This window comes from Pteropus vampyrus, unplaced genomic scaffold, assembly GCF_000151845.1.
Source record: "Pteropus vampyrus isolate Shadow unplaced genomic scaffold, Pvam_2.0 Scaffold122, whole genome shotgun sequence".
NCBI lineage: Eukaryota > Metazoa > Chordata > Mammalia > Chiroptera > Pteropodidae > Pteropus > Pteropus vampyrus.
In genome coordinates, this window is record NW_011888903.1 from 442,220 (window position 1) to 466,842 (window position 24,623).

The 24,623-nt window shown below is 35.7% G+C and overlaps 1 protein-coding gene across 1 annotated transcript in view; it reads left to right on the forward strand.

Annotated features, from left to right (window-relative positions):
- The window catches only part of PIEZO2 (piezo type mechanosensitive ion channel component 2), a 383,378-nt gene that overhangs the window by 273,379 nt on the left and 85,376 nt on the right, over positions 1 to 24,623 (forward strand). The window contains exons 9-17 of the mRNA XM_023534183.1: positions 463 to 582; positions 3,842 to 3,880; positions 4,856 to 4,994; positions 7,784 to 7,932; positions 9,752 to 9,982; positions 13,644 to 13,767; positions 14,435 to 14,721; positions 15,917 to 16,065; positions 18,175 to 18,348. Of these exons, the coding sequence (XP_023389951.1) occupies positions 463 to 582; positions 3,842 to 3,880; positions 4,856 to 4,994; positions 7,784 to 7,932; positions 9,752 to 9,982; positions 13,644 to 13,767; positions 14,435 to 14,721; positions 15,917 to 16,065; positions 18,175 to 18,348 (1,412 nt within the window). The remainder of the gene's footprint in view (positions 1 to 462; positions 583 to 3,841; positions 3,881 to 4,855; positions 4,995 to 7,783; positions 7,933 to 9,751; positions 9,983 to 13,643; positions 13,768 to 14,434; positions 14,722 to 15,916; positions 16,066 to 18,174; positions 18,349 to 24,623) is intronic.

A 24,623-nucleotide genomic window follows, 5' to 3' on the forward strand; every position in this document is an offset into this window, starting at 1 on the left:
TTAGGCAAGGCCACATTTCTGTGCTTTACATATGCTCTTGCTTAATATTGTGTGTAATCTCTAGATGGTCTGCCTTTAATAAATTTATTCTTCATTAAAGATTGCCCGTGGCTCGGTTCCATAGTTAATGGTGCACTTTTTTGAAAGCTCTTCCTGTGAGAACCATTTACATAGCTGCTTTCTAGTGCAGTTTAGAATACATATTGAGAGGGTGTGGATATTTAACCTTAGAGCATATTCCTGTAATTTATGGGGCTTAGTAGCAGTCATGAGCTTAGCATTTAAAGGACAGCATTTTTGTCATTTTTTAAAGTGTCTTGATAAAGTCTCATATATTTTATATATTAACTTTAAAAATAATCATATTGAGGCAAAGATGAAAAGTTTCACTGATCACTCAGGCTTATGAGGGAACTGCTCTGGGAAGCTGAGCTGGTCCTGAAGGCTATTCTGTGTCTCTAGGTGCAGGATGAGAAGACCAAAGAGGAGGACCGAGCCCTGGCTTGTGGCCCCATCCGATTAATGGCTAAGAGGAGACGGAGCCTGTGGTATGCATCCCATTACCCAACCGACGAGAGAAAAGTAAGGCACGAAGAAAGGAATTTTCATTTCCTGCTTTATTTTGCTGTTTTCAGATTATATTGCTGAATATGAGTTATATCATATCATATGCAAACCCAGATTGCTTACAGTTTGTAGAAATGGTTCAATGGTACTGTTGATGTCTCAGTACCAGAGAGCACTGTTCAAGAGGGGCACTGACCGCTTCCAAAGGAAATATCACGGCTCTAGCATACTCTACAAGACACCATTTTGTATTTCAGGGCTATGTATATTACATATTCCAGCGCTTGCTACTGAAGTTTTTTAATCCTAAAGGGAAAGAATGTTCTTAGTTTTTTAAAAATAATTTTGTATTTAAAACAAAAAATAATTAAGCCATCTGTTATTACTGGGTGGTGAAAGTCTCAGTGTTGAAAATAACATTGCAGAAAATAACTTCACTCCATAGGGTAGACAGCTATAGTAATAACTCAAGAAACCACTTAGAGAAAATCAAAACAATCTATATGAATACAATTAAGTGTCTTTTACTACTTTGAGGCAACAATATGGATTGACAAGGAAAAGTGAGTAACAATTGGGTAATTCATATAACATTTTGATCATTTATTGACCATTTTGAACTCAACTCAATTAATGCAATACTGACGTCTAAAATGGCTCATTTGCAATGCTGTAAAGACAAATACTGTTTTGTTTCTTGGATGGGGTCAGCATTTTCCTTCCTAGCATGTTAAAGAACTGAAGAGTAGATTGTCTGATTTATTTGTTGGTGGGTGAGTTTCTCTGACACATGGTTTTATTCTAAGCCTGATTGTCCTGTACTGAGAAAATGTGGAACAATGAATGAACTGTGTTAGAGAGCTAACAGCAATACGGAGCAAATGCTGTACCCTAAGATGTCTGAGAATTTCCAAAGGCCCTTTTTTCTCTCTCATCACATCATGCACATATTATAAATGATGACATCTACAGAGTATAGCACGGCAGTTTTCAAAGTGAGGTCTGTGCACATCTGGGGATTCCTGAGACTCTTGACAACAATCCACAAGTTCAAAATGAGTTTTTTAATAATAGGTAAAATATTTGCCTTTCCACTATGCTAACATTTGCTCTGATGGTACAAAAGCACAAACTCTAGGCAGTGGCACAAACCCCCACAGCTGTGGTCAATTCTTCATGGACACACACTTGCAGAAAACAAAGCAGAAAGGCCAATTCCACTTAAGAATATCCTTGATGAACCAGAAATGCTTATTAATTTTCTTAAATCTCAACCTTAGAGCACACATCTCTTTAACATTCTGTGTGACAAAATGAGAAATCAACACAAAGTGTCACATACTAAAGTATGACAACTCTAACAATGAAAAGCACTTGACCGGTTGTTGGAAGTATGAGCTGAACTAGCCATTTTCCACCAAACACCAGATTTACTTGAAAGAACAGATAATAAGTAAATTGTGGTTACTCAGATGTGGATATTTGTTAGACAATTTCCAGAAAGTAAATGAAGTGAGCCCATCCACTGACAACGTATGTGATAAAATTTAAACTTCTGAGTGAAAATTAGAATATTGGAAAACTTGCATACACTACTGAGAGCTTGAAAACTTCTCAATACTTGAGTACTTTTCCAATGAGATTAGTGGTAATATCAACAAATGTGCTTTTTAAATATTGTGTAATGAAATGCGTCAATATTTGGTACAGTTGTATACCTCACTGAAGCAAATCACCAACACGTGATATCATGATGTGTGGGTAAAAGATCCATTCAAGGTACAGAATACAGGCATACCTTCGTTGCACTTTGCTCTGTTGCTCTTCACGATGTTGTGTTTTTTATGAATTGAAGGTAAGACCCTCCACCAGCAAAAAGATGATGACTTGTTTTTGCCAATACTCGCTTTATTTCTGTAGTCTGGAACCAAACCCACAGTATCTCCAAGATATGCCTGTATATCAGTGGATTTTAATGTAAGAGACTGTGAAAACTTCATTGCTTTGGTTTCAGATTCCACAGCGTAACTAACCTTCTGAGTTTGGTGTAGTATCGAAGAAACTATGCATACTTATCTGGATAGACTATTGAAATACTCCTTTCTTTTCCAACCACATAGCTCAATAAAGCCAGATTTTCTTCACATACTTCAATCAAAACAACATATCACAGCAGATTGAAAAACAGATATGAGAATCCAGCTGCCTTCCTTGAAGCCAGATATTTTTAAAAATATACAAAAGCATAAAACAATGCTATTCTTTACTATTTGGGGTTTTGGGTGGGGAAATAAAGTTATATTAACATGTAATGGCCTTTTAATTTTTGCTGAACTAATAGCTGATTTTTAAAAATACCTCAATTTTAATTTCTAGTAAGGTAGATGTTGATAGGACCCACATAAATAAATATACTTTGAGACCCTCAGTGATTTTTAAGAATATAAATGAGTCCTAACCAAAAATGCTGGGTAACCATTAGCACAGCAAATGGTTATTATTTAGAGGGAACCCAAACCACCTGACACTAATACAGATAAAAAGTATAGGCATATAATAGTCATTTTGTTATAGACAGCATGAAAATCTTAAAGTAATAACAAACCACACAACAAATCAATTTTTCTTCATCTAGTTCTTTAAAACTAAACTCTTTCAGAACACATTCTGCAGAGGTCTCAAAGGGTTTTAGGAGTATAAAATCAAACTGCTTAATCTATTAGAACAAAACGCTTGAAAAACAACCAACTTTTGTAGTCATGTGGTTTATGACTGCTTATTTGCTCTTATAATTAAAAAGTCATTTAAAAGAAATCAATTTGAGATCTTCAGCTTACATTTGAAAGGACCGTTTCCTATAATTAATCTGCCTAAAAACACACCTATGGTCCAGATGTTTATGGGTTCTCTTTCCTACCTCTTTTTAATAATCATTTGCTCCCCCTCCCCACCATAAACATTTTTTTAAAGCATATCTTTTTTACTCATCCAGAATCTTTCTGCACTGCATTGTAAAACGTGAGATGTAAAAACCTCAAAAAAAAAAAGAAAAGTTAACATCAGAAACTGGAAAATGGTTATAATAAACAGCAACATCTTGTTCAACTATTTGTCCCTTTATATTTTGCATGGCAGTTTTAACATACTAGCATTGAGCTGATTTAAGAGAATAGAAATGTGTACTAAATGCGTACTAAAACTTTATAAATATACATAAACATTACAGTGCTTTCCGCTTACATATTAACATGCTGTCCTGCATTGTTTTTTGCAGCTTTTATCTATGGCCCAAGATGACTACAAACCATCCGATGTTAGTATATCCTTAGAATTACTATTTATGCATGTGTAAGTGATGTAAAAGTGACATAAATCAGATTAACTCCTTTGAGTATACTTTAATTATCTATAAATTTTCTATATGTTTTGGAATAATTGTTTTGCATAAATTATATCTGGTTTATTGCTGTTAAAACACCGACTCATATGAGCTTGAGTATAATCATACATAATGTATTTAAACTTTTAAAAAGCCATGTTGGAGGATTTTTAAAAAGCATTTTGCTTTGCAGATATGCCTATTACATACTTTGAATAGGAAGTCTTGCATGTCCATGGACACACAGACATATATGTATATGTATGTGTATGCTTATATATAAACCTAAAAAATTGTAAAGCCAAAGAGACAAAGGTGGGAAAAAAGAAAGTGCTTAGTGTACGACGTGCTACAATAAGGGAATTGCAAGCTGGCTGCGTCAAGCAGAGACACCTAGAAGGGGTGCCATCTAAGCTGAGACCTGCTGCATTAGTCCTATGCGGAGTCCGGCGGGCTGTGGGGCAGGACAAGCAGCGGCCAGGGCAGCAATGCTCCCGACCAGGACCCAGGGAAGGTCTGGAGTTCCTTACAGCTGGCGGGATGGCTGGGAGGAGGACAACCATGAGAGCAAAGGCTCAAGAGAAGGTCAGACCAGATCATTAGGCCTCAGCCAGCCCTCTCCAGAGTTTACACTTTATAATGAGAACAGAGGGCACATTGTATGGTGTTTAGCAGAGGTGAGACAAGATTAGGTTTACATTTTACTGCGATGACTCCATGGAGAATCGGTTTGAAAAGGATTTAGACAGGATTTATTTCGCTAAAGGGAACGTTGGCTAAATTGTTCAGCTTTCAATCAATTCTTCACTGTTGAGTTATACCTTGGTGTAAAGTAAGGAGGTGGTATGTCTATATTGAAAACAGTAGCTGCTGTCACAGTTCTGCCTTTGTCCCTCATTCCCCCGGCAGGGCCTGTTGGTGACCGTGAATGGCAATCCTGTAGATTACCACACCATCCACCCCAGTCTTCCCATAGAGAATGGCCCTGCCAAAGCTGAGCTGTACTCTACCCCGCAGTACCGGTGGGAGCCCTCAGAGGACTCGACAGGTAAGGAGACAGCTCTGCAGGGCATGTCACACCCAGAATTTTAGTTTCTTTTAGGCGTAAACTCAGCTTGGCGTCTGTCTTTTGTTTATTGTTTGTTGGATCTGGTTCATTTTTCCCTTTTTTTTTTTTTTTCCTAAAAGAGGTATTGTCTTCCACAGTCAGTATAATTAAGCTCATTTCCTTAAATTCTGCCTATATTCTGCCCCAACATAGTGCTATGTGTGTTCTATCCTTGTCTACAAAATAAGAGGCATACTCAGGGAAAATTTGGAAAAATAAAAGGTAAAAAATTATTTTAAACATGTCAAATTATTTATAGTGTTAAATTATAATTTGATAATGTGATCGTGGTCAATAGTTGTGCAGGTGAATAGATGAATGTTTTCAAAAACTACTTTTTATCTGTTAAAACAAAGTGAGGGTCAAAACTTATACACAGCCTTCCCCCCCCTTTTTTCTGAGTTTATTATATTGAAGGAAGGCAGACTGTTACTAGAGCTGACAAACTGGTAGCCTGGGGTAGAGATTTTATCCTCAGACTTGGTTTTTTTGGCCTATACAGTATTTTCTTTAAAAAAATTAAATAGTAACCAACATTTTAAAAGCTGCAGCTCTAACCAAGAAATGGAAATTTCTGGAATCCCATTAAGAATATGAATATCTGGCAGCTCTAGTCCCTCGTTTCTGCAAGGCAGAAGTTGACTCAACTGCTGGTGTCACTATCCCATCAGAGACTATGTCAATTACCAATTCATAAAGCAACTATCCAATCTGCATTATTGGTACACTGAGCTTACTCTCATGTTCCTTTTTTTTCTTTTTAACATTCTTTATCAGGCTTATTCTAAAGCACTGTTCTTAATTATTTTTTTTATCAGTATAGTCCAGCAATTGCCTCTGACAATGCATTTACTTACCAGTACAAAAGGTTAGTCACATTATCCAATATTTCTCAGAAAGGTCAGATCGAATTCACTTCCTCTGCCCTACTTTGATTCTCCCCACACACACCCCAGCCCCAAAAGTCACCCGTAATCTCTATAGAACACCACACTGTACTAGTTAGTTGCTTCCTACTGCTTCCTACATGCATATGTTTTAGTTTGCATCTTGGGCTTAAATGAAGATTTTTATTTATTGAATGTTTCTCTTTCCAAAGTGTGATCTTCATAGCTTTGGCATCAGAATCACAAAGGGCGGGCCCAAGAACCAGCACCTGTGACTTCTAAAGTTTGAGAAGTTCAGGTCACAGCCAAATATCCTGTTTACACATTACTTAACATGAAGAGAAATGAACAGAATTTTGACTGCTGACAAGGCAAACGCACACATACTGAAATCATAAATTAAATGTTCAAAAGTAAAGCAAAAACTGGAAAGCTTTTTTTTTAATTTGAATCTATGGATGCAAAAATGTTACTACCAGAGAAGTAGCATGCCAGTAATTGTAAAATCCATCAGATTTAGTTTTCTCATCACTGTCTCTGATCCGTGAACTTCCCCAGGTAAACCCCAGATGCATCCCACTCCAGCGCTGAAAGGATGGAAGGCAGTGGGCTTCCGCAGAAGGAAATACCTCAGCCTCCTTACAAGCTCACTTCTGAGCCTACATGGCGACTGTATTTTTTAGTGATTTATGCTTCTTCTCATGGTGTTAAGCAACTCCCTAAATGGGATGTAACCCATTTTTATGTAGCCTATTTAATATAAGAAAGACAGAAAGGACATTTTACTTAGTGTGTCGCTCGTTACCTCACCTGTCAAAATAGCTTTCCTGACAACTGTAGGAGAATCTCAAGGAAAAATCCTTCACACCTGTGCCAGTGCTTTCTTATTGCTGGTTTCCTCTTCAGTGCTGCCCTCCACACTTTCTCTCTCCTGTTTTTACCTTATCTTTCCATCCTTAGCATGACTTTTCTGCCTCAGCATGACCTAAAAGAAAACTGGGCCACCCAGCTCACTCTGGACAAGTAGTTGGTTGGTTGGTTGGTTGGTTGGTTGGTTGGTTGGTTTTCTGCACCACTTCTGTATACTCTTTGTATTAGTTATCTATTACTGAGTAAAAACCTTAATGGTTTAAAACAACATTTTCTGCGGGTCAGGAATCGGGTGTGACTAGGCTGGTAGTCTCAGACTCAGGGTTTCTCATGAGGCTGCAGTCCAGCTGCTGGCTGAGACTGAGGTCCTATCTGAGGGTTTGCCTGGGGACAATCTGCTTCCATGCCCATTCACATGATTATTGACTGGCCTTAAGCTCTTGCTTCCTGCTGGCCAGAGACATCAGTTCCTCACTACCTGGGCCCTTCCATAGGGCAGTTTACAACATGGCAGCTGGCTTCTCTCAGAACAAGTAAGAGAGTGAGAGAAAGTACTCAAGGTGAAAGCCAGTCTTTTTCAATTCAATCTTGGAAGTAGAGTTCTATCCCTTCTCATATTCTATTTGTTAGAAGCCCACCAAAGGTCCCACCCACATTCAAAGAGCCGGGGTGATACAGAGGCATGAATAGCAGGAGGTGGGGATCATTGGGAACCATCTCAGAAGCTTCACTCCACACTCTCTCAAATCAAAATTTTCTTTGCGTGATTTGTGAGTGTCAGGCCCTATTATACTTACCAAGCAGAACTTAATGATTCTGTTCAAATTCTAAGGCCTTTGCTAATTAGAAGTAATTTCTCAAGTCTTAAATAAAAGAATATGCTAAAACCATACATGAGCTGCACCACTTGGGACATTTATACAAAATTCATATATTTGCATAAATAGTTATATAAAATATGTGTTCATCTAGAAAAGAAAGAGGAAGAAGAGGATGAGAAAGAAGAATATGAAGAGGAAAGGAGCCATGAGGAAAAAAGAAGCGTGAAAGTCCACGCCATGGTCTCCGTGTTCCAGTTTATTATGAAACAAAGTTACATCTGTGCCCTAATTGCAATGATGGTAGGTGTGAGAGGCCACAGCGAGTGTGCTGGGAGGAATGGAACACACAGTCCTGCTGGCTGGAAGCATCACCATCCCTCTCATGGCCAGCACAACTATCTTAAACTTCCCAATGTCTTGGCAGAGAATGTTTGGTTATATTAATTTTTCATGGGATTTTTATATTATAGATTTCAAAATCATGTCTTCTACTCAGCCTCCTTTTAAATATTAATACAGTTTTACCAAATTAGCCTATCAAGTCAGACTGTCCCCTATTTTGCCAATAGAAATGGACATATCAGATAGTTTTTCTAAGTGATATTGAAGGTGTTCAAGATTATCATAGGTTGCTTTTATTTCATACAGTGAGAGTTATATATTCACATCTTAACTTAGATTTGGGTGAGACTTTATTGCATCTTAGCTGCAATAATTTTTTACCAATATGAGAATCAAGCAACCAGAGTTCCCAAAAGCTTTTCTGATTGTGAGCGCTTGGTTTACGCGTGTTTCAAACTACTCACCTCTGGGCACATCCTCCACCTCTAGCATCACAGCTACAGAACAGTCCTTTGGCTTATGTGTAGAAAATAAAGTCTAATTTCTACCCTTCCTAAAAACAAACTTTCATGGGAAATCTGATTTATTTTTGAGAAACTCAACACTTGTTTAATATAAAACTCTTCCAAATTATGTGGTCAATGGTGAGGTCCCATAGACATCTTTGATGATAAAAAGTGAATATATTCTATAACTTTAGGGAAAAAATACCTAAGCATAATTTCTCCAGGTGTTCAGTCAAGGTGAACCTGTGTGTAACTCAACTTCAGCTTCTGGTAAGGACCACTGAAATATCTGAGGGAGAGTTGGGAACCAGCTCCTCAGAATTAAAGATGATTCTTTTGACAATTGCAAACTCTGTCTAAATAATATTAATTCTGTGCTCTTTAGATATTTTTCGGTATTTTTATATGTCAACCTTTAATTTATACTACAGCAAAATTCTTATTTTAAAATATCAAACACGATAAATGCAATTTACAGTTCTGATTCAGAACTCAAAAGGGTATATACTTTTTTGCCCATCTCTTTCTAAAAATAAGCCAGTTAAGTTTGGTCTCTTTTTGTGAAGAAATAGAGTTTTAAACTTTTTTGAATACACATCCTGTTACTTAGTAGAAAAAAAATCTATTGTAAAAACAACATAAGAGAGCAGATTCTTCATTAAAGACATGTCCTTATCTGGTGCTATTTCTGTTGTTTTAGTGGAGCCACAATATTAATGTTTTAAAAGTGCCTGCCTTCCATGGAAGCTTCCCACTGCAGCAGACTTTTAATCACAGACAGAAAAAGAATTCCCAAGGAGCCAAGTCTGTTAGAACAATATATATATATATTTATTCAAAAATACTAAGTACGGATATACTTAACTCTCAGGAAATCCAGACCCTGAACATATGTGAACACAAGAAGCAGTGTAATGCATTGTGTATTTCTCAGCTACCACAGCCGAAAGGCACAGGCAGCTTAGGCACTAAAGACGAAAGACATTTAAAAAATACTCATAATTTGTTTTTCTCTCTATTCTACTCTCACCTTCTCAGACAAGAATAGTGTGTGGGAAGTGGGGGGTAGGAGGAATCTGCTGGAATTGTGATATCTATAAAGCTTATTTTCTTGGGTCACAGGTTGGCATCTCTCTCCATGATTTCACCACAACTCTCTCCTCTCTCGTTTAAATATTATTGATTTTTTTTTTTTAGATAACTTTTAACTTACGAGCAGGGAGCTATATGTTGCATTGACCATTGTTTTTTCTTTCTCTTCTTCCTTCAAGGCTTGGAGCATCACCTATCACAGCTGGTTGACTTTTGTGCTGTTGATTTGGTCATGCACTCTTTGGATGATTCGCAACAGAAGAAAATATGCCATGATTAGCTCTCCTTTCATGGTCGTCTATGCAAATCTATTGCTGATATTACAGTATATATGGAGTTTTGAACTTCCGGAAATTAAAAAGGTCCCAGGATTTTTAGAAAAGAAAGAGCCGGGAGAACTTGCCTCAAAAGTAAGTGAATAGGAAAACAAGAAAACAAGCCATTGAAACAAAACCACAATAATCAGTAATCATATTCAAGCAAAAATATACAAAAATAGATTCAAATATTCACTGCTTTGCAAAAATAAATAGATGTGAAACTATAAGAAATAATTTATATTGCTTAGAGGTTATAAGTTAAACATGAAAAAAAACTTCACCATGCTTTCAGATTTTATTCAGTAATGAAAATATTTTCCACTTGAAGAAAAAATATAGTCTAAGTTATTTTTAGTATACAGTATAGTAGAAGTTAGATTGGAAAATAGGAAAATAAAATGTGAAATATATCAAAGGGTTAACGGACTTTTTTAGTTATCAGTTGGAGAACAGGCTGAACACATTGCTGTTACAGATAATCACTGATTATTAATTAAAACATTTTCTTCAGTTATGCCCTAAAAAAGATTTTTAGCAACAAAAATTAACATGATACTTGCTTTTATTTTTTTGACTTCTACTGATTTTATATGTCTCCATCTATAGCTAGAAAGTTCATAATCTTTTACTGCCCATTTATTTTCATGGTTCATTTTAATAGTTTTTACTTCAGAAGATTATAGGTGCCCCAACTGTCTGTTTTCTATCTGTTTTGTGAGCAGAGAGGCAGACTCAAAACACCTGTTTCCTTTGTGTAGCTGCTTTGTGTTGAGACAGTAAAAGCAATCACATGTAATTACTGAATGAGCCTTGAAAATCTTGTTCCTTTAGGCAGAGAATTAATCTCTAAAAGAATCATTCATTTATGTTAAATGACATTCACCTATGGGTTACCAGATACTCCATAATCAAGGCAATCAGGCATACATAGGATGCTGAGTAGACTACACTGAAAATTTGTTCATAACAGATTTTATCTTGTGAAGACTATTGGGGTAAAGGAAAAAAAATTCTAGCAGGTGAATGCTAATGACAGGAATTAGATCGTAATCACCTATGTTTATGAACCATGGCAACTTCATTCATTCACTTATTCATTCATCCGTATGAAACTCCCATGCGTACCCTATCCCTACCTTCTCCCCAAACCTGATTCCATGCCTAAAGTCCCACTGGTAAGTCACCATTATCTGACACTTCTTTCTTTTATTCTCTTCCTCCTCAGGTTGCCACTTAAGCACACATACACAAACACACACACACAAAGTGGTAAGTTAGTCTATTTTTATAAGAGAAATTCAAAACCTTATCCTTTGACTGTATAACTCCATTACAACCTGGCTCAATATTTGTAAGACATCTAAAAATGCATTCCAGCTAACTAGTTGAATTACCTCCTGTCTAATTTAAAATTAACTGTTCTTGGGGGGGAAGGGATATTTTGGGGGAAATAAATTTATTACTTGTAATAAAAATGTTTTTCTGGCGAAACTAAAGTCTGCACTTACATTTTAATGCACTCAAGAGCTTCAAAAAAAAGGAAAAAGCACATTAAACATACACTGTTAGCAGAGTACCAGATGTGTCACTATGACAGAAAATAAGAGAAAGAAAGAAGAAAGAATATGGCCTTGGTCCTCAAAGGTCTGAACACCTCTGGCGGAGCCAGACTCAGCTACTTTGTGGCATTCTTTAGCTCCTAGAGCATCTCATTCCGAGATCCATCAAACCACATCAACTGCCACCTTCAAAACTTGGCTTTTAATTCACCTTTTCTAACAAACATGTCCCACCTGCTTCCAATTATTCCTAGGCTCACTACATGTGCATTAGAGAAACGGATTGCTTTCTCAACTTGCAGCTATAGTTCAATTTCTTGTGACTTCCAGAGGTTTAATGCCAGATTTTCAGAAGTGTAGGCATGCTGGTTCTTAATTTCACGACATCCTAAGCATGTTTACCAGGAATTATTGGCACTGGTTTATGTTGAAGGTAAATGATAAGTGGATATTTATAGATAGTTAAGTAGAAAGTTATTCACAGTGAAAATGGCTCATTCACTTCCTATTAATTTTTTCATTTCTTTGGCAAATATTTATTTTATTTTATTTATTTTTTTAGTTCTAAAATGTTTCAGACTTTATTTTTTATTTAATTTACTAATTTTTTATTAAAATTATATTAATTTCAAATGTGCAATTCAATAATATATTATCTGTATATTGCTTTGTGTATTCATTATCCAAAGTCAAATCTTCCATTACCATGTATTTGATTCCTTTTACCCTTATCTACTTCCCTCCTCCCCCGCTTTCCCTCTGGTAACCACTACACTATTGACTGTATCTATGAGTGTTTGTCTTGTTTGTTTCTTTCGGTTTTATATTTCACATATGAGTGTGGGCAAATATTTATTAAATCCTACTATGAACCACAGTGAGATGTCAATTTACACCCACTAGGATGACTAGAATTAACAAAAAACAGACAATAACAAGTGTTAATGAGGAAGTAGAGAAATTGAAACCCTCATACACTGTTGGTAGAAATGTTAAATAGTGTAGCCGGTTTGGAAAACAGTTGAGCAGTTCCTCAAAATGTTAAACATAGAGTTACTATAAGACCCAGCAATTCTACACTAAATCTGTACATGAAGCCTCATAGCAATGTTATTCATAATAGCCACAAAAAATATTAACAACTAAAATCTCCATCAACTGATGAATGGATAAATTAAATGTTACATATCCATATAATCGAATATTATTTGGTAATAAAAAATAAAATGTCAGTACACACTATAACACAGATAAACTTTGAAAATATGAATAAGAAAAGCCACTTAGAAAAGAACACATATTATGTAATTCCATCTGTAGAAAATGTCCAGATCAGGTAATCTATAGAAGACAGAATGTAAACTAATGGTTGGCTAGGGCTGAGATGGAGAGAAAAAGGAGTGACTGCTATGGAGCTTCTTTTTGGGGTGATAAAAATATTCTAAAATTGATGGTGATGACAGTTGCACAACTCTGTGAACATACTAAAAGTCACTGAATTGTACACCTTATTTAAATAGGTGAACTGTATGGCATGTGAATTATATCTCAATAAAACTAGCATACACAAAAAAACTATTATGTGCTCTCTATTCCCTGAAGAATGAAGCTCCCTAAAATCATAATTTTCCCCCAGCCCTCAAGAAAACATTAATATACAAATATTAATATACAAGGCACTTAGAACAATTCTTCCTTCAGCTTTCAGAGATGATTGGGAATATTAAGGATATTTCCTAGGATGAAATGTTTGGTTTTTTTATCTGTAGAATTCTTCAAAATTAGGAACATTGCAGAGTCAATCAGTGTTCTAGAAGAAGCATGTCTTCCTGTTACAACTGTGCTATTGTCACAGTCAGGACAGGAAATCAAGGACTAGCACCTGGAGGGAGACCAATTGCCAAAGCTGATTTCCAGCCCAGATGAAAGTAATTTGGACTGTTCTGTGCATCTTCCCCAGGGCCTTGCATAGTGCTGAATGTACTCCTGGAACTCAACAAACATGTAGCGTACTCAGGAAAGGGGATTTAAAAGCCAGTGACTTCCATTGAAACCAAGTGGGTGCTTGACTCTGTCTCAAACAGAAAGGTTTATTTATTGTGCTCTGTGTGGAGAAAATGTTGTATTTATTGAAATGTATTTATACTTCAAATGCTGGCTTAATTCTTGTTTTACTAATTCTCTACTTTCAGATACTTTTCACCATTACTTTTTGGCTATTGCTGAGGCAGCACCTCACAGAGCAAAAAGCTCTTCGAGAAAAGGAAGCTCTTTTATCTGAGGTCAAAATTGAAACTCAGGAAATGGAAGAAAAAGGTAAATAAATACATACACCGTGTGATAGGAGATTTTTGTGCTCTGCAAAATTACAGAGAAAGAGCCCCCAAAGTAAATCAGAAAAGCCGCTATGCTTCAGATTAGATGGAAGCCGAACATTAACTTGGAGTGATAAATAAGTATTTAGAATGTAAGATTTAGAGTACATGTGAGTGTTCACAAGAAGCTTTTGAAAATGTTGTGTCATTTGATCCTCACAAAAGTGATTCCCACTTAGGGAAAGAAGAAACTGAGACTCAGAGAAGTTCAATAATTTCTTTAAGGTAATACTGTAAGAGCCATAAAATATCAGAATTTAAAATTAAAATAATAGTTTTGATTTGTATTATTGTTGCCTATTTATTTTTCTAGATTCTGCAGTACTTAAAGCTATCATGGATATTGGAAATAAAATAGGTTTTATAAAAAGATTGGCATAAAATATTATCAAATTTCTTTCTTTCCAACTATATCTCAGGAAAGTTGTAAAAATTGACTTTGATAAGTTATAAATGCTGCCTTGTTTACTAGAACAGTCAAAAATCATTCAAATCACATAATAACACATAAAATACATGCTTCTATGTCCCACATATGACACCCAGTATTAGTATGGTTCTGATCAAGGAACCAGCTGAGTGTAACAGCACAATCTTCTATTTCGAAGATGGTGAACAAGATATACAAGTGGAAGGAGAGGCTGAAGAGAAGGAGAAAGAAGAGGAAGAAAAGGAAGAGAAGCAAGAGAATAAGAAAGAAGAGGAGGAAGAAGGGGAAGAAGATGATGACCAGGACATCATGAAAGTTCTGGGCAATTTGGTGGTGGCCATGTTCATTAAGTACTGGATCTACGTCTGTGGGGGAATGTTCTTCTTTGTCAGCTTTGAGGGTAAAATTGTGATGTACAAAATCATCTACATGGTGCTGTTTCTGTTCTGTGTGGCCTTGTATCAGGTGGGTAAACAATTATCCTCTATTTTTTAATCCTCACACCTGTCCCAAGAATATATGCAAGCTTCCTTTGACAAGACTCGTTGAGTTACTATAATCCCATGAACATATCGTATAGCGATATGCGATTCAAATATTACATATTAAGAATTTTAAAATGGAGAGTGACTCTCTTCAGCTTGTTCATTATTTTAAAATTTTAGGTTCTAGAAATGTCTATGAGTTTTTCTAAATTCTTTATTTAAAAAAATAAGCCTGTATAATTAGATTAAATTTTGAATAGTAATTTAAGAATAGTGGCTGGATAATACTGGATGACACCCAGTTCATTTGTGTTTCAGACTTTGGAATCAAAGAACTGTGTGTGTGTGTGTGTGTGTGTGTGTGTGTGTGTGTGTGTGTGTGTGTGTGTGTAATGCATCAACTGTTTTAGTATTTCATTAATTAGAATTTATAAAAGATTATATCATAATTAACTAGCCTCCCCACAAATTTAATTTTAACTCAATGATAGAAACAAGTGCAATAGTAAAATAATTTTACAGGCAACTAACAAAACACACAAAACAACTATAATAAACAAGAGTATATTACAGGTGGAGATTAAACTATCTCAACCGAAGTCAATAAAGTTTTTAAATGCTTTTAAAAATTCAGAGTAGATGTTGGCTAATGAATATCCACAGGCTTATGGTAAAAAGAGATGTCTTCTCTTTGTGGTGGTTTCACATTTTTAATCATATACCACTTTGAATTTTAAAACTGAGACATTTTTAATCAATACCACTTTGAATTTTAAAACTGAGACAGTTTTCTCTCAGCATAAGCACAATGATGGTGGCATCTACTGTACCATTCCTTGAATGACTCCTATAGACCAGCAATCATGCTGAGAGCCTTATAAATGTTATTTCATCCTCTTAACAATTCTCACAGTAGGTGCTATGGAGGAGGAAACAGAAGCTCAGTGTGGTCCAGTGACTTACCCAAAGACACAGTTAACTTTTGGTAGCACTGGGCTTCCAATCCAGATCCATGTAACTCTATGAGGAACAGAACCTCAAAAACTAAAAATGAAATAGATTTATTTTCAAGTATTTGTAAGTGTCATCACCTGTCTTGGTTGAATAAACCAGATATTTTCGTGAGTTTTCTTAAAACCATTTTTTTCTTGTTTATTTTTCAATGTCTGATTCAGGTGCACTATGAATGGTGGAGAAGAATTCTAAAATATTTTTGGATGTCTGTGGTTATTTACACTATGCTGGTGCTTATCTTTATATACACATATCAGTTTGAAAACTTCCCTGGCCTGTGGCAAAATATGACTGGATTGAAAAAAGAAAAGTAAGCAATTGTGGTGTTTAATGGGGTATGAAAGTGACAAACAGGATGAAGACTTGATTGCATATTGTTCGAAACATTTTTTTGAAAGATTTTAGTAAAACATGTTATCAATGGCTATAAGTTACTTGAGAACAGAATTCGCGTCTTAGTCATTTTGTGTTCTCAGTCTTGTCCTGATCTTGGCACATAATAGGGATTCCATGAGTATTGACTGAAAAGCAAGTTGACCTAAAAGTGAATTTTTATCCCCATTTTATTGAAATGGCATTTTCTAATGTCAGTTTCATGTGAAACACACCTATTTAGTCCTTAACCAGTCATGCTTTCTGCTTCCCAAATTGGGCTCAGTTCTTCAGTTCATCAGTGGGTTCATGGACTCAATATAAAGCAATAACCTCTTCTTATTTATGTAGCTTGTGTTAAGATTTTAAAGAGTAGTTGATACCATAGAAAAATAAATTTTTAAGTACTTATAGACTAGAAATGATGAAAATATTTTTTCTGTGCATGTAATAGATGGTACCCTATCCTTTCTAATTTGCTTCTCTAAATTTCTGAAATTAGTTTAGAAATTCAACCAAAATTGGGTATAGAGCTAAATATAGTTTGGTGGCTAAGAAAAAAGCTTAAAAGGAAAGAATCACCAAGTAGTTAAACTAACACATATTTAACATTTATTTAGGAAATATTTATTGAGTGCCCTCCATGTACTAGATATTGTGTTCTGTGCCTAGAAACACAATAGGAAGCAAAACAGACAGAATCTCAACCTGTTGGAGTTTATATTCTAGTAGAGGAGACAAATCAAAACAACAACAACAACAAATACTTTATGTAAAAATAAATTATAAATTGTGACAAGTCTGGGAAGGAAACAGAGCAAGCTGAGGTAGTGAACAATGAGGGACACTAAACAAATGGAGTGGTCATGGCAGGCTTCACTTAGGAGATATCATTTAAACCTCACTTGAAGGATAAGAAAGAGCTTGCTGTTAGAAAAAAATGTGTAAGTTGGGACCTGAGATGTGTAAGAATATCCCAGGCAAAGAGAGCGGCAAATGCAAAGGCCCTGAGGCAGGACAGTTTGGCAAGTATGAAGAACTGAAGGAAGGCTCTCCTGCCAAGTGTGGAGGGAGAGCAGAAGGAGAAGAAATGGGAGAGTTCAGCCAGGCCCCTGGGACATGCATCGTTTATTGGCGGTAGTGGTTGGTATTTCATTCTTGGAGAAATTTTCAAAGGTCTTTAAAGCACCCTTGACTGGCTGAGAAAAAGTGATGTGTTAAAAGGCAAAGGTTGAAACAATAGACCTGTTAGCAATAGCAATAGTCCTGTGAGAAATACTGGTGGTTTCACCTGGAATCAGAGGCAGTAGAGACAGATAACGGAGGTGCACAGATTCAAGAAATATTTAGGCAGTGAAGGAAATGTAGATGAATGAGATGTGAAGGCAAAAAAAAGAATGAAGGAAGACGTCCTGATTTTGGAATTTGGCATGGGGTAGATGGTTGTACCAGGGGAGAGGAGATGGAGCACAGCCTGGCTGAGGAAAATAGGGAAATCAAGAATACCGTTTCGAAAAACTAAATATGAAATAACTATGAAACAACCAATTTCAAGTAGACATATGAGTATGAGAGTTCACAGGAGAAGCATGAGTTGTAAATGCACATTTGAGTCATTGGTATAAAGATTATATATTAATCCCCACGCTGAGATGAGATTACCTAGGGGGAAAATAAGCTAGAGAAGGACTCGACACTGAGCCCTGCAGGTATTTCAGCATCTGGAGACCCAATAGAAAAGGAAGAGGTAACGACAGAAGAGGAAAGCCAGGACATTGTGTTGGCATGAAGATTATGATTTGTTCAAGAAGGACTAGAGGCAAAATTAAACAGATAGAGGAGCAGGCATCCTGAGGTTGTTATTTGACCACTGTAAAAGCAAGTAAGTTGGATTGGTGGAAACAAAAGCCAAACTGGAATGTATGGAAGAGACGGATGCAATAGTGTACCTGGGGAGGGAGAAAGACTGATGTAATTTATAGTGAAAAGAAGGTGTTTTCATTGCCCAAGAAAGATTCTTGCCAATTCATTTTGTTTTGTTTTACAGGCTAGAAGATCTTGGCTTAAAACAGTTCACTGTAGCCGAACTATTCACTCGTATATTCATCCCAACCTCCTTCCTGCTGGTGTGCATTTTACACCTTCACTATTTCCATGATCGGTTCCTGGAACTAACAGACCTAAATTCCATTCCCAGCAAAGAAGACAGCACCATCTACAGGTGAGCGTGTGCAAGAGGCTCATGCCTCTGCTGTCAGGAAAGCAGCCTTAATTCCTCGCCTTCCCTTGGGTACTTGCTGGAAGCCAATAATCTAACTTTCAACCTTGAACTTTCCATGAGTATCAACCTATGAGCAAAAAAAAAAAAAAAAGGATTTTTAAAAGTGTAGGATATTCATCAATCAAGAAAAATCTTTTAGTCAGCAAGTAGATTTGAATATTTGTGAAGGGAATATAATTATTACTAATTGCCAACAATACCTTTGATTCTTTTTCTTCTAAATGGGCATCTTTATTTTCTTCTCATTGAAAGTTTCTCCAGTATGTAAGAAATTTTTCTTACCATTATTCTTATTATCATGTTTCTGAGACTTCTTTCACATAATCAAATAGAGTTATAAGTCACAATTTTTCCAGAAAAACAAAGATTTTCAGGACCATAGTTTTGTAAGAGACTATACAGCTCATCAAAGATTTTACCAGCCTAAGGAATCACAATATTTGGAATGGAGGGAATGTGAAAACTGGATTTTTTCCACAGAGTTCCTTTTAAATATATAGAACATCATTTAATTATATAAGTTCTGAAGAAGGGCTACAGCCTCATGTCAGGATGTATTTCCCGTTTCTTCAGCTGCTACATTCACAGCCCTTACTCTCCACACCATAGCAAGAGAGAAAAGATCTAAATGATCTATAGCAGTCTGAGGTCACTGCTTGCCTTCCTTAGAGCCATGGCTTATCCCTAAGTATTCCCTTAACAGTTAATTTTCAAATAAAATTTAAAAGATGAGGAGAGAGTATACAATTTAAGTACATTGGCTTTCATTTTTAGTTCTGTGGGGAAAAAAAGAGTCGTCTGGAACCTTAAGGAATTTGAAGGACTCACTCCAGTTTGGTATTTTGGGATTTCATGCAAAAGTTTAATATAAAAGTCCCAAAATTTTAACTTTGATCATATTATGTATATATGCATCTTTTTAGCAACCTTTCCCCATTGCAGTATTTTTCTTACTAATATTGTTCACCTCACAGTACTTTTTGTCTTTAGAGTTCTAATTATAGACTATATTAAAGTCAAAATGAAGAAAAAGAAGAATTTACAGAGTTGAGATTAACTGTCATGCTTTGCTTTCTCTCTCCTACCTCCTTAGTAGATGCTTTAGGGAAAAAAAAAGGGACCACAAAGTAGAAATAATCAATTTATTGTATTCTGTAAGTTGATGCCAGCACTATTGTTTTCATAAATATCCAACTGTTCTTTTTCTGTTTTGACCATCGTTTGCAAGTGCTGTGTGCATTCTATACATATGTATGTGAGGAAAGGTCACTTATGTCTAGAGAAGAATTTTTTGTGTTTAGGCTTACAGAATTAGTAAAGTTAGCATTATGTAAAAGTTTTATGATATACATAAGAAGAAACTTTATTATTTCTAAGTTGGCATTCTCAGGTATATCATTTCACTTTATATTGATAAAATATATATTATATTGTAATTATAATTCTGATGTAACATATACTTAATGAGACTGTACTAAATATCCATTACTTATTTAAATATCCATCACTATAATTTGTCCATAATTTGTTTTAGAAAGTATTGTGATGCATATAGAGATAAAATGACTTTTTTTAAATTTTGCTTTTAGAAACCATAGAGAACAATATGTTGAATATGGTTATTTAGTAGTACTTTATTTTTTTAGTTCTGGGAATGGAGCAAGAATTAATCTTTGAGATTATATTTTATATGATAAATGTAATCTTAAAATTTAAACATTTCAAATTTTTAATAAAGCATGTGAGGCGAAAAGAGATAAGAAGAGACTTGTTATCGTTAAGCATTTTTCCTAAATATGTCTAATTTCGTGTTACTACTGAATTTTGCTGCCTAGACTGTTCTTCAGTGCATGAAATGTGTGTTGATGATGACACACCTGATGATGTAAAGCTTATGAGACACAGTCTACTTCATTCGTCTCTGCCTAACCATCTTCTCTTTCTCTCTCCAACCTGTCTCCCCACTGCCTCCTCATGCAACCTTGTGCTTTCATCTCTCACCTTGTAGCCATGCCAAAGTCAATGGGCGCGTATATCTAATAATAAATAGGTGGGTACTTCAGTGTTTTCTCTCTTGTTTTTAAAAACAGTCTCTTGGTGTGTTAAACATTTTACTATTTTGAAAATGAAAAATTACATCATCAGATGGTGGATGATGGTCTTCAGGTATGCTCATGGATGCATTTTGCAAACCGACCTGTTTAGTGTTTATATTGAATGGTACCACCAAGTGGATTTGGAGGTTGCCAACGGTCTTCAGCTGGTGCTCAGCCTTTGGTCTTGGTTCAAACATACCCAATTTCATTCTTTGGTAGAAATAGTTCAAGGCTTGCCTGAGAGCTAATTTCCCTCTCGAACACAGAATTGAGAGCTCAGCTCAAGACCCACCTCCTTCACAAACCTGCCCATAAGTGCCAACTTCCCTGCTAAAAGAAATGGCCCTTCCCCTTAATTCCCATAGCTCTTTCTCATTGCTGCCTCCTGATACTCGCCTCCCAGCCCTCTCTCTGCCTGCTTGTCTTATCTCCCTGGCCAGAGGTGTCAGCTCCTCAGGCCTGGAGACCCTGTATATATCACTAAGGTGTCCACATATCATCTACATCGGGGCCTTACCCATTAGTTTTCCTCAATCAGTATTTCCTAAATGAAGTAAGAATAGTCACAACAATATATGGTGAAAAGAAAATTAAAACATCAATTTCTTCAAATATATCTCTACTTAAAAGATCAACATATTGAAGAATGATATATTACATCACCAGATTTCACAGTATATTTGTGTACCACGAAGGCACAAAGATGAGCATGGCTCTATAGCTTAGATGCATGTCACCTAGCTGGGGAGATAAAACATGCAAATGAACACACATAAAAAAAAGTAAGCTTTGATAATGTGTATAGATTTGTCCTCAAGTGCCCCTTGATAATGTGTATAGATTTGTCCTCCAGTGCCCCAAGAGTACAGAGAAGAGATCTTTTGGAATTTGATTTACTAAAACTATTCTCTCTTTATTAACTAAATAGATTAAGATATCTAATCCCATGTCATTAGTAATAAAGCCAGTAATTGAGGTAATAGAAACATGTAGTTTGCAATAAATGCAATTAACAAAAAAACTCTGAAAAATTTGTTGTTTTTCTATTCCGTTCACTTTTCTCTTAAGTAAAATCTTAAGGCCGACACCAAATAGCAAACCTTAGGAGGCAGAACTTCTAAAAGGAAGTGTGAAAAATTAGTGCATCATTGTACAGATTGCTGAAAGAGGAATGAGGAGTGGCTGGTTCTTTGGGGGAGCCAGGTTGTCGACAGCCTGAGAGAATCCCAGGTTTTTGGCTGATAAATACAGAAGTAAAATATAGACTCTAGCTAAAAATCTCGAGCAACTATTTTAATCTTATCCCTCCAAACATACGAAACCATTCTCTCTTTCTCTTTCTGTGCTTCTCATAAAGTATTTACCATTTGCTTTATGAGGAGATGGCTAGGACACCAAAGACAGCAGGGTGTTGGTTTGATGGGCTCTGTCGGCAGAGCTTGATTCGAGTTTTGGTTCTGATTGTCCCAGATTTATCTCTTGAGAGAAAACCTATACCTGTTAGGCCAAGTCACAAGACCAGTGAATTCACTTAAGAGTTCTAGAATGATCAAGATTCAAAGTCACCCAAAATAATTAAAACTTGAAGCATTCCAACATTGGCACTATCCTCTTTCTAGTGATATCTCTCATTTTTGTCTGAATATTAACATGTTTAGAAAGGCCAGAGCTGTGCCCCAGAGAAAACATTACCAAACAAGCCCAGTTCTCACCTGAGAATTTGTGCTTCTGAAAGGCAGCATGGAAGTGCATTCCAGTTTTGAATAAGGCCTATTTTTTATTAGAATGATAGGGTGAATGCATTTATTAAGTAAAAAAGCTTTCCTTTTCCCATAATTTATTTTTTTATGCTCACTGTTGTTTTACAAGAAAAATAATGTGCTTATAAATGTGAGTTCTGCATGAAAGAGAGTTCACTACATTACCTTATAAGGTGTGAGGTAGGACAATGTGTTGAGAAGTCAGTGACTGGTAACATTTTAATGATATGAAAAATTGTGGGGAAGAACCAATTGAATTGATAAGCAGTATGCATTAGAATATTTTAGCAATAGTAATGGTTATTTCCTCCTTATATACAGAAACAGAAGCCATTGTACCCAATCCTGCCTAGTAGATTATTTTGGAGGAATTACTACAATACACTTTTACATTTTCTTTAATAGAAACTAGCTTTGTAAGTGGCTTTTCAAAGTCAATTCCTAGTAGTAAGATGTGATATTAAATTTACAAATCAATTGCTCATCTGTGAATACAGCCTTTTAAAGTACTTATATGTTCTAGAAAATAATCTTAAACACTATAAATATTCTACTTTAAATATTACTTGTAATTACTACAAATTTGCAAAATGTCTTTTCTTTCTAGTAGTCTAATGAATGGAGTGATGGCAATCTACATTACCACATATTCCAAATTAGAATAGTTATAAATAAATGGAATCTAGATGAAGGAGATTTTACAAAGGTAGATTTTACATTTTCTTTAATGGAAACTAGCTTTGTAAGTGGCTTTTCAAAGTCAATTCCTAATATTAAAAAACCTCTTCAAATCTTTATGTAACATAATTTGTTTCTTCTATTTCAAATAAGAATGCCTCTCCAGTGCATAGAAGTTATTCAAACATGCAGCGAATACATAGTGTATACCACCAAGCACAATGCTACATTTTGCAAGGGAGATGAGTAGAGTAAGACTAAGTTTCTGCCCTCAAGGGGAGAGTCTTCAAAATCACAATTAGAATAAAATGACGTAGATATAAATAGAGAAATGCAAATACTGAGGTCTGTACAAAGCTGCGGAAACATAAAGGAAAGAGTGGATGAATAAACAGATACCTATCATCTGTCATGTTAGAATGCCAAAGGAGAAATAGTGAGAGGATTTTATTTTATTTAGGAAATAGAAAATTAAAGGTCAGGGTCTGGATCATAATAAAAGCAAGGCAATGAAGTTATAAGCATGGTTTAAAAAATACAGAGAAGAAAACTCCTTGTAGAGAAACCCATGAAAAATGGTGAGATATAAGGAAATGAGAGAGGGGGCTTCTCTAATAATCCAATTCATTACCACGTCTATTTGGAGGCCTAAAGTAAAAATTCTTCTTATGATAATTAGATAATTCACACATGGTGATCAGTAAAAAATTACCAGTAATGTAAGTTCCTTACCTGAAGTTTCAGGGAATGATTTTACTAGCATGTGATTTTTAATTTAGCTTTCGAAAAAGTCAAGATCCTTTTTTAAAATTTGCTACAGTGAAAAGCCTAAATCAAGATATACATGCTTTGGAGAACTGACACAGCTGTTGGGTATAGCATTCTGGTGGCTGGTTCTGCCTGTGAGCTCTGCACTGCACAGATAGACCCCACCTCTGCAACAGTCCACCCCTCTTAGGGAACGCAGTGGTGGGAGGTGGTAGGCAGATAGCAAGCATGCTCAGCATGTTGAGAAAATTGGAGACAGATTCCCAAGGAAGAAACATTTGCTCTTTTCTTATGAATGGCCATTTTAATACACAAGTTCTGTTAAAGAATGTCCTGAACACAGAATTACAGTCCAAGTTTAGCACCTTCCCCAGTGTCTGGGGTTGTGCAGTCTCTTGCAAAGGCATGTTTCTAATTTTACCTCTTTATGAGCATGAATTGATGTTACAAATTATCAAAACAGTGTATGAAAATCTATCACTAGCAGATGGTTTCTTACTTTAAAAATATTCCTGTGTACTAAATACTGTATTAAGCACTTAACAGAAATCACTTTAATTTTCACAACATCTTATGAAATCGGCACTGTTACAGCATTTTACAGATCAACAAACGGAGACTTAAAAGACAGGGTAGGAAGTATGTTAAGTCATCTAGCTAGTAAGTTATCTACTTGAGGCTTGAATCTAAGTCTTTCTGATTCCAAAGAGCATGCCTTTAACAATATTCTGTATTGCCTCAAAAAAAAATATTATGATAATAATGAAAGATATATCCGAAAAGAAATTACTGTTAGTGATATCAGAGAGTTTACTATCTATGTTTTCTTCTGGAATTTTTATGATTTCAGGTCTTACATTTAAGTCTTTAATCCATTTTAAGTCTATTCTTATATACAGTGTAAGAAGGTGGT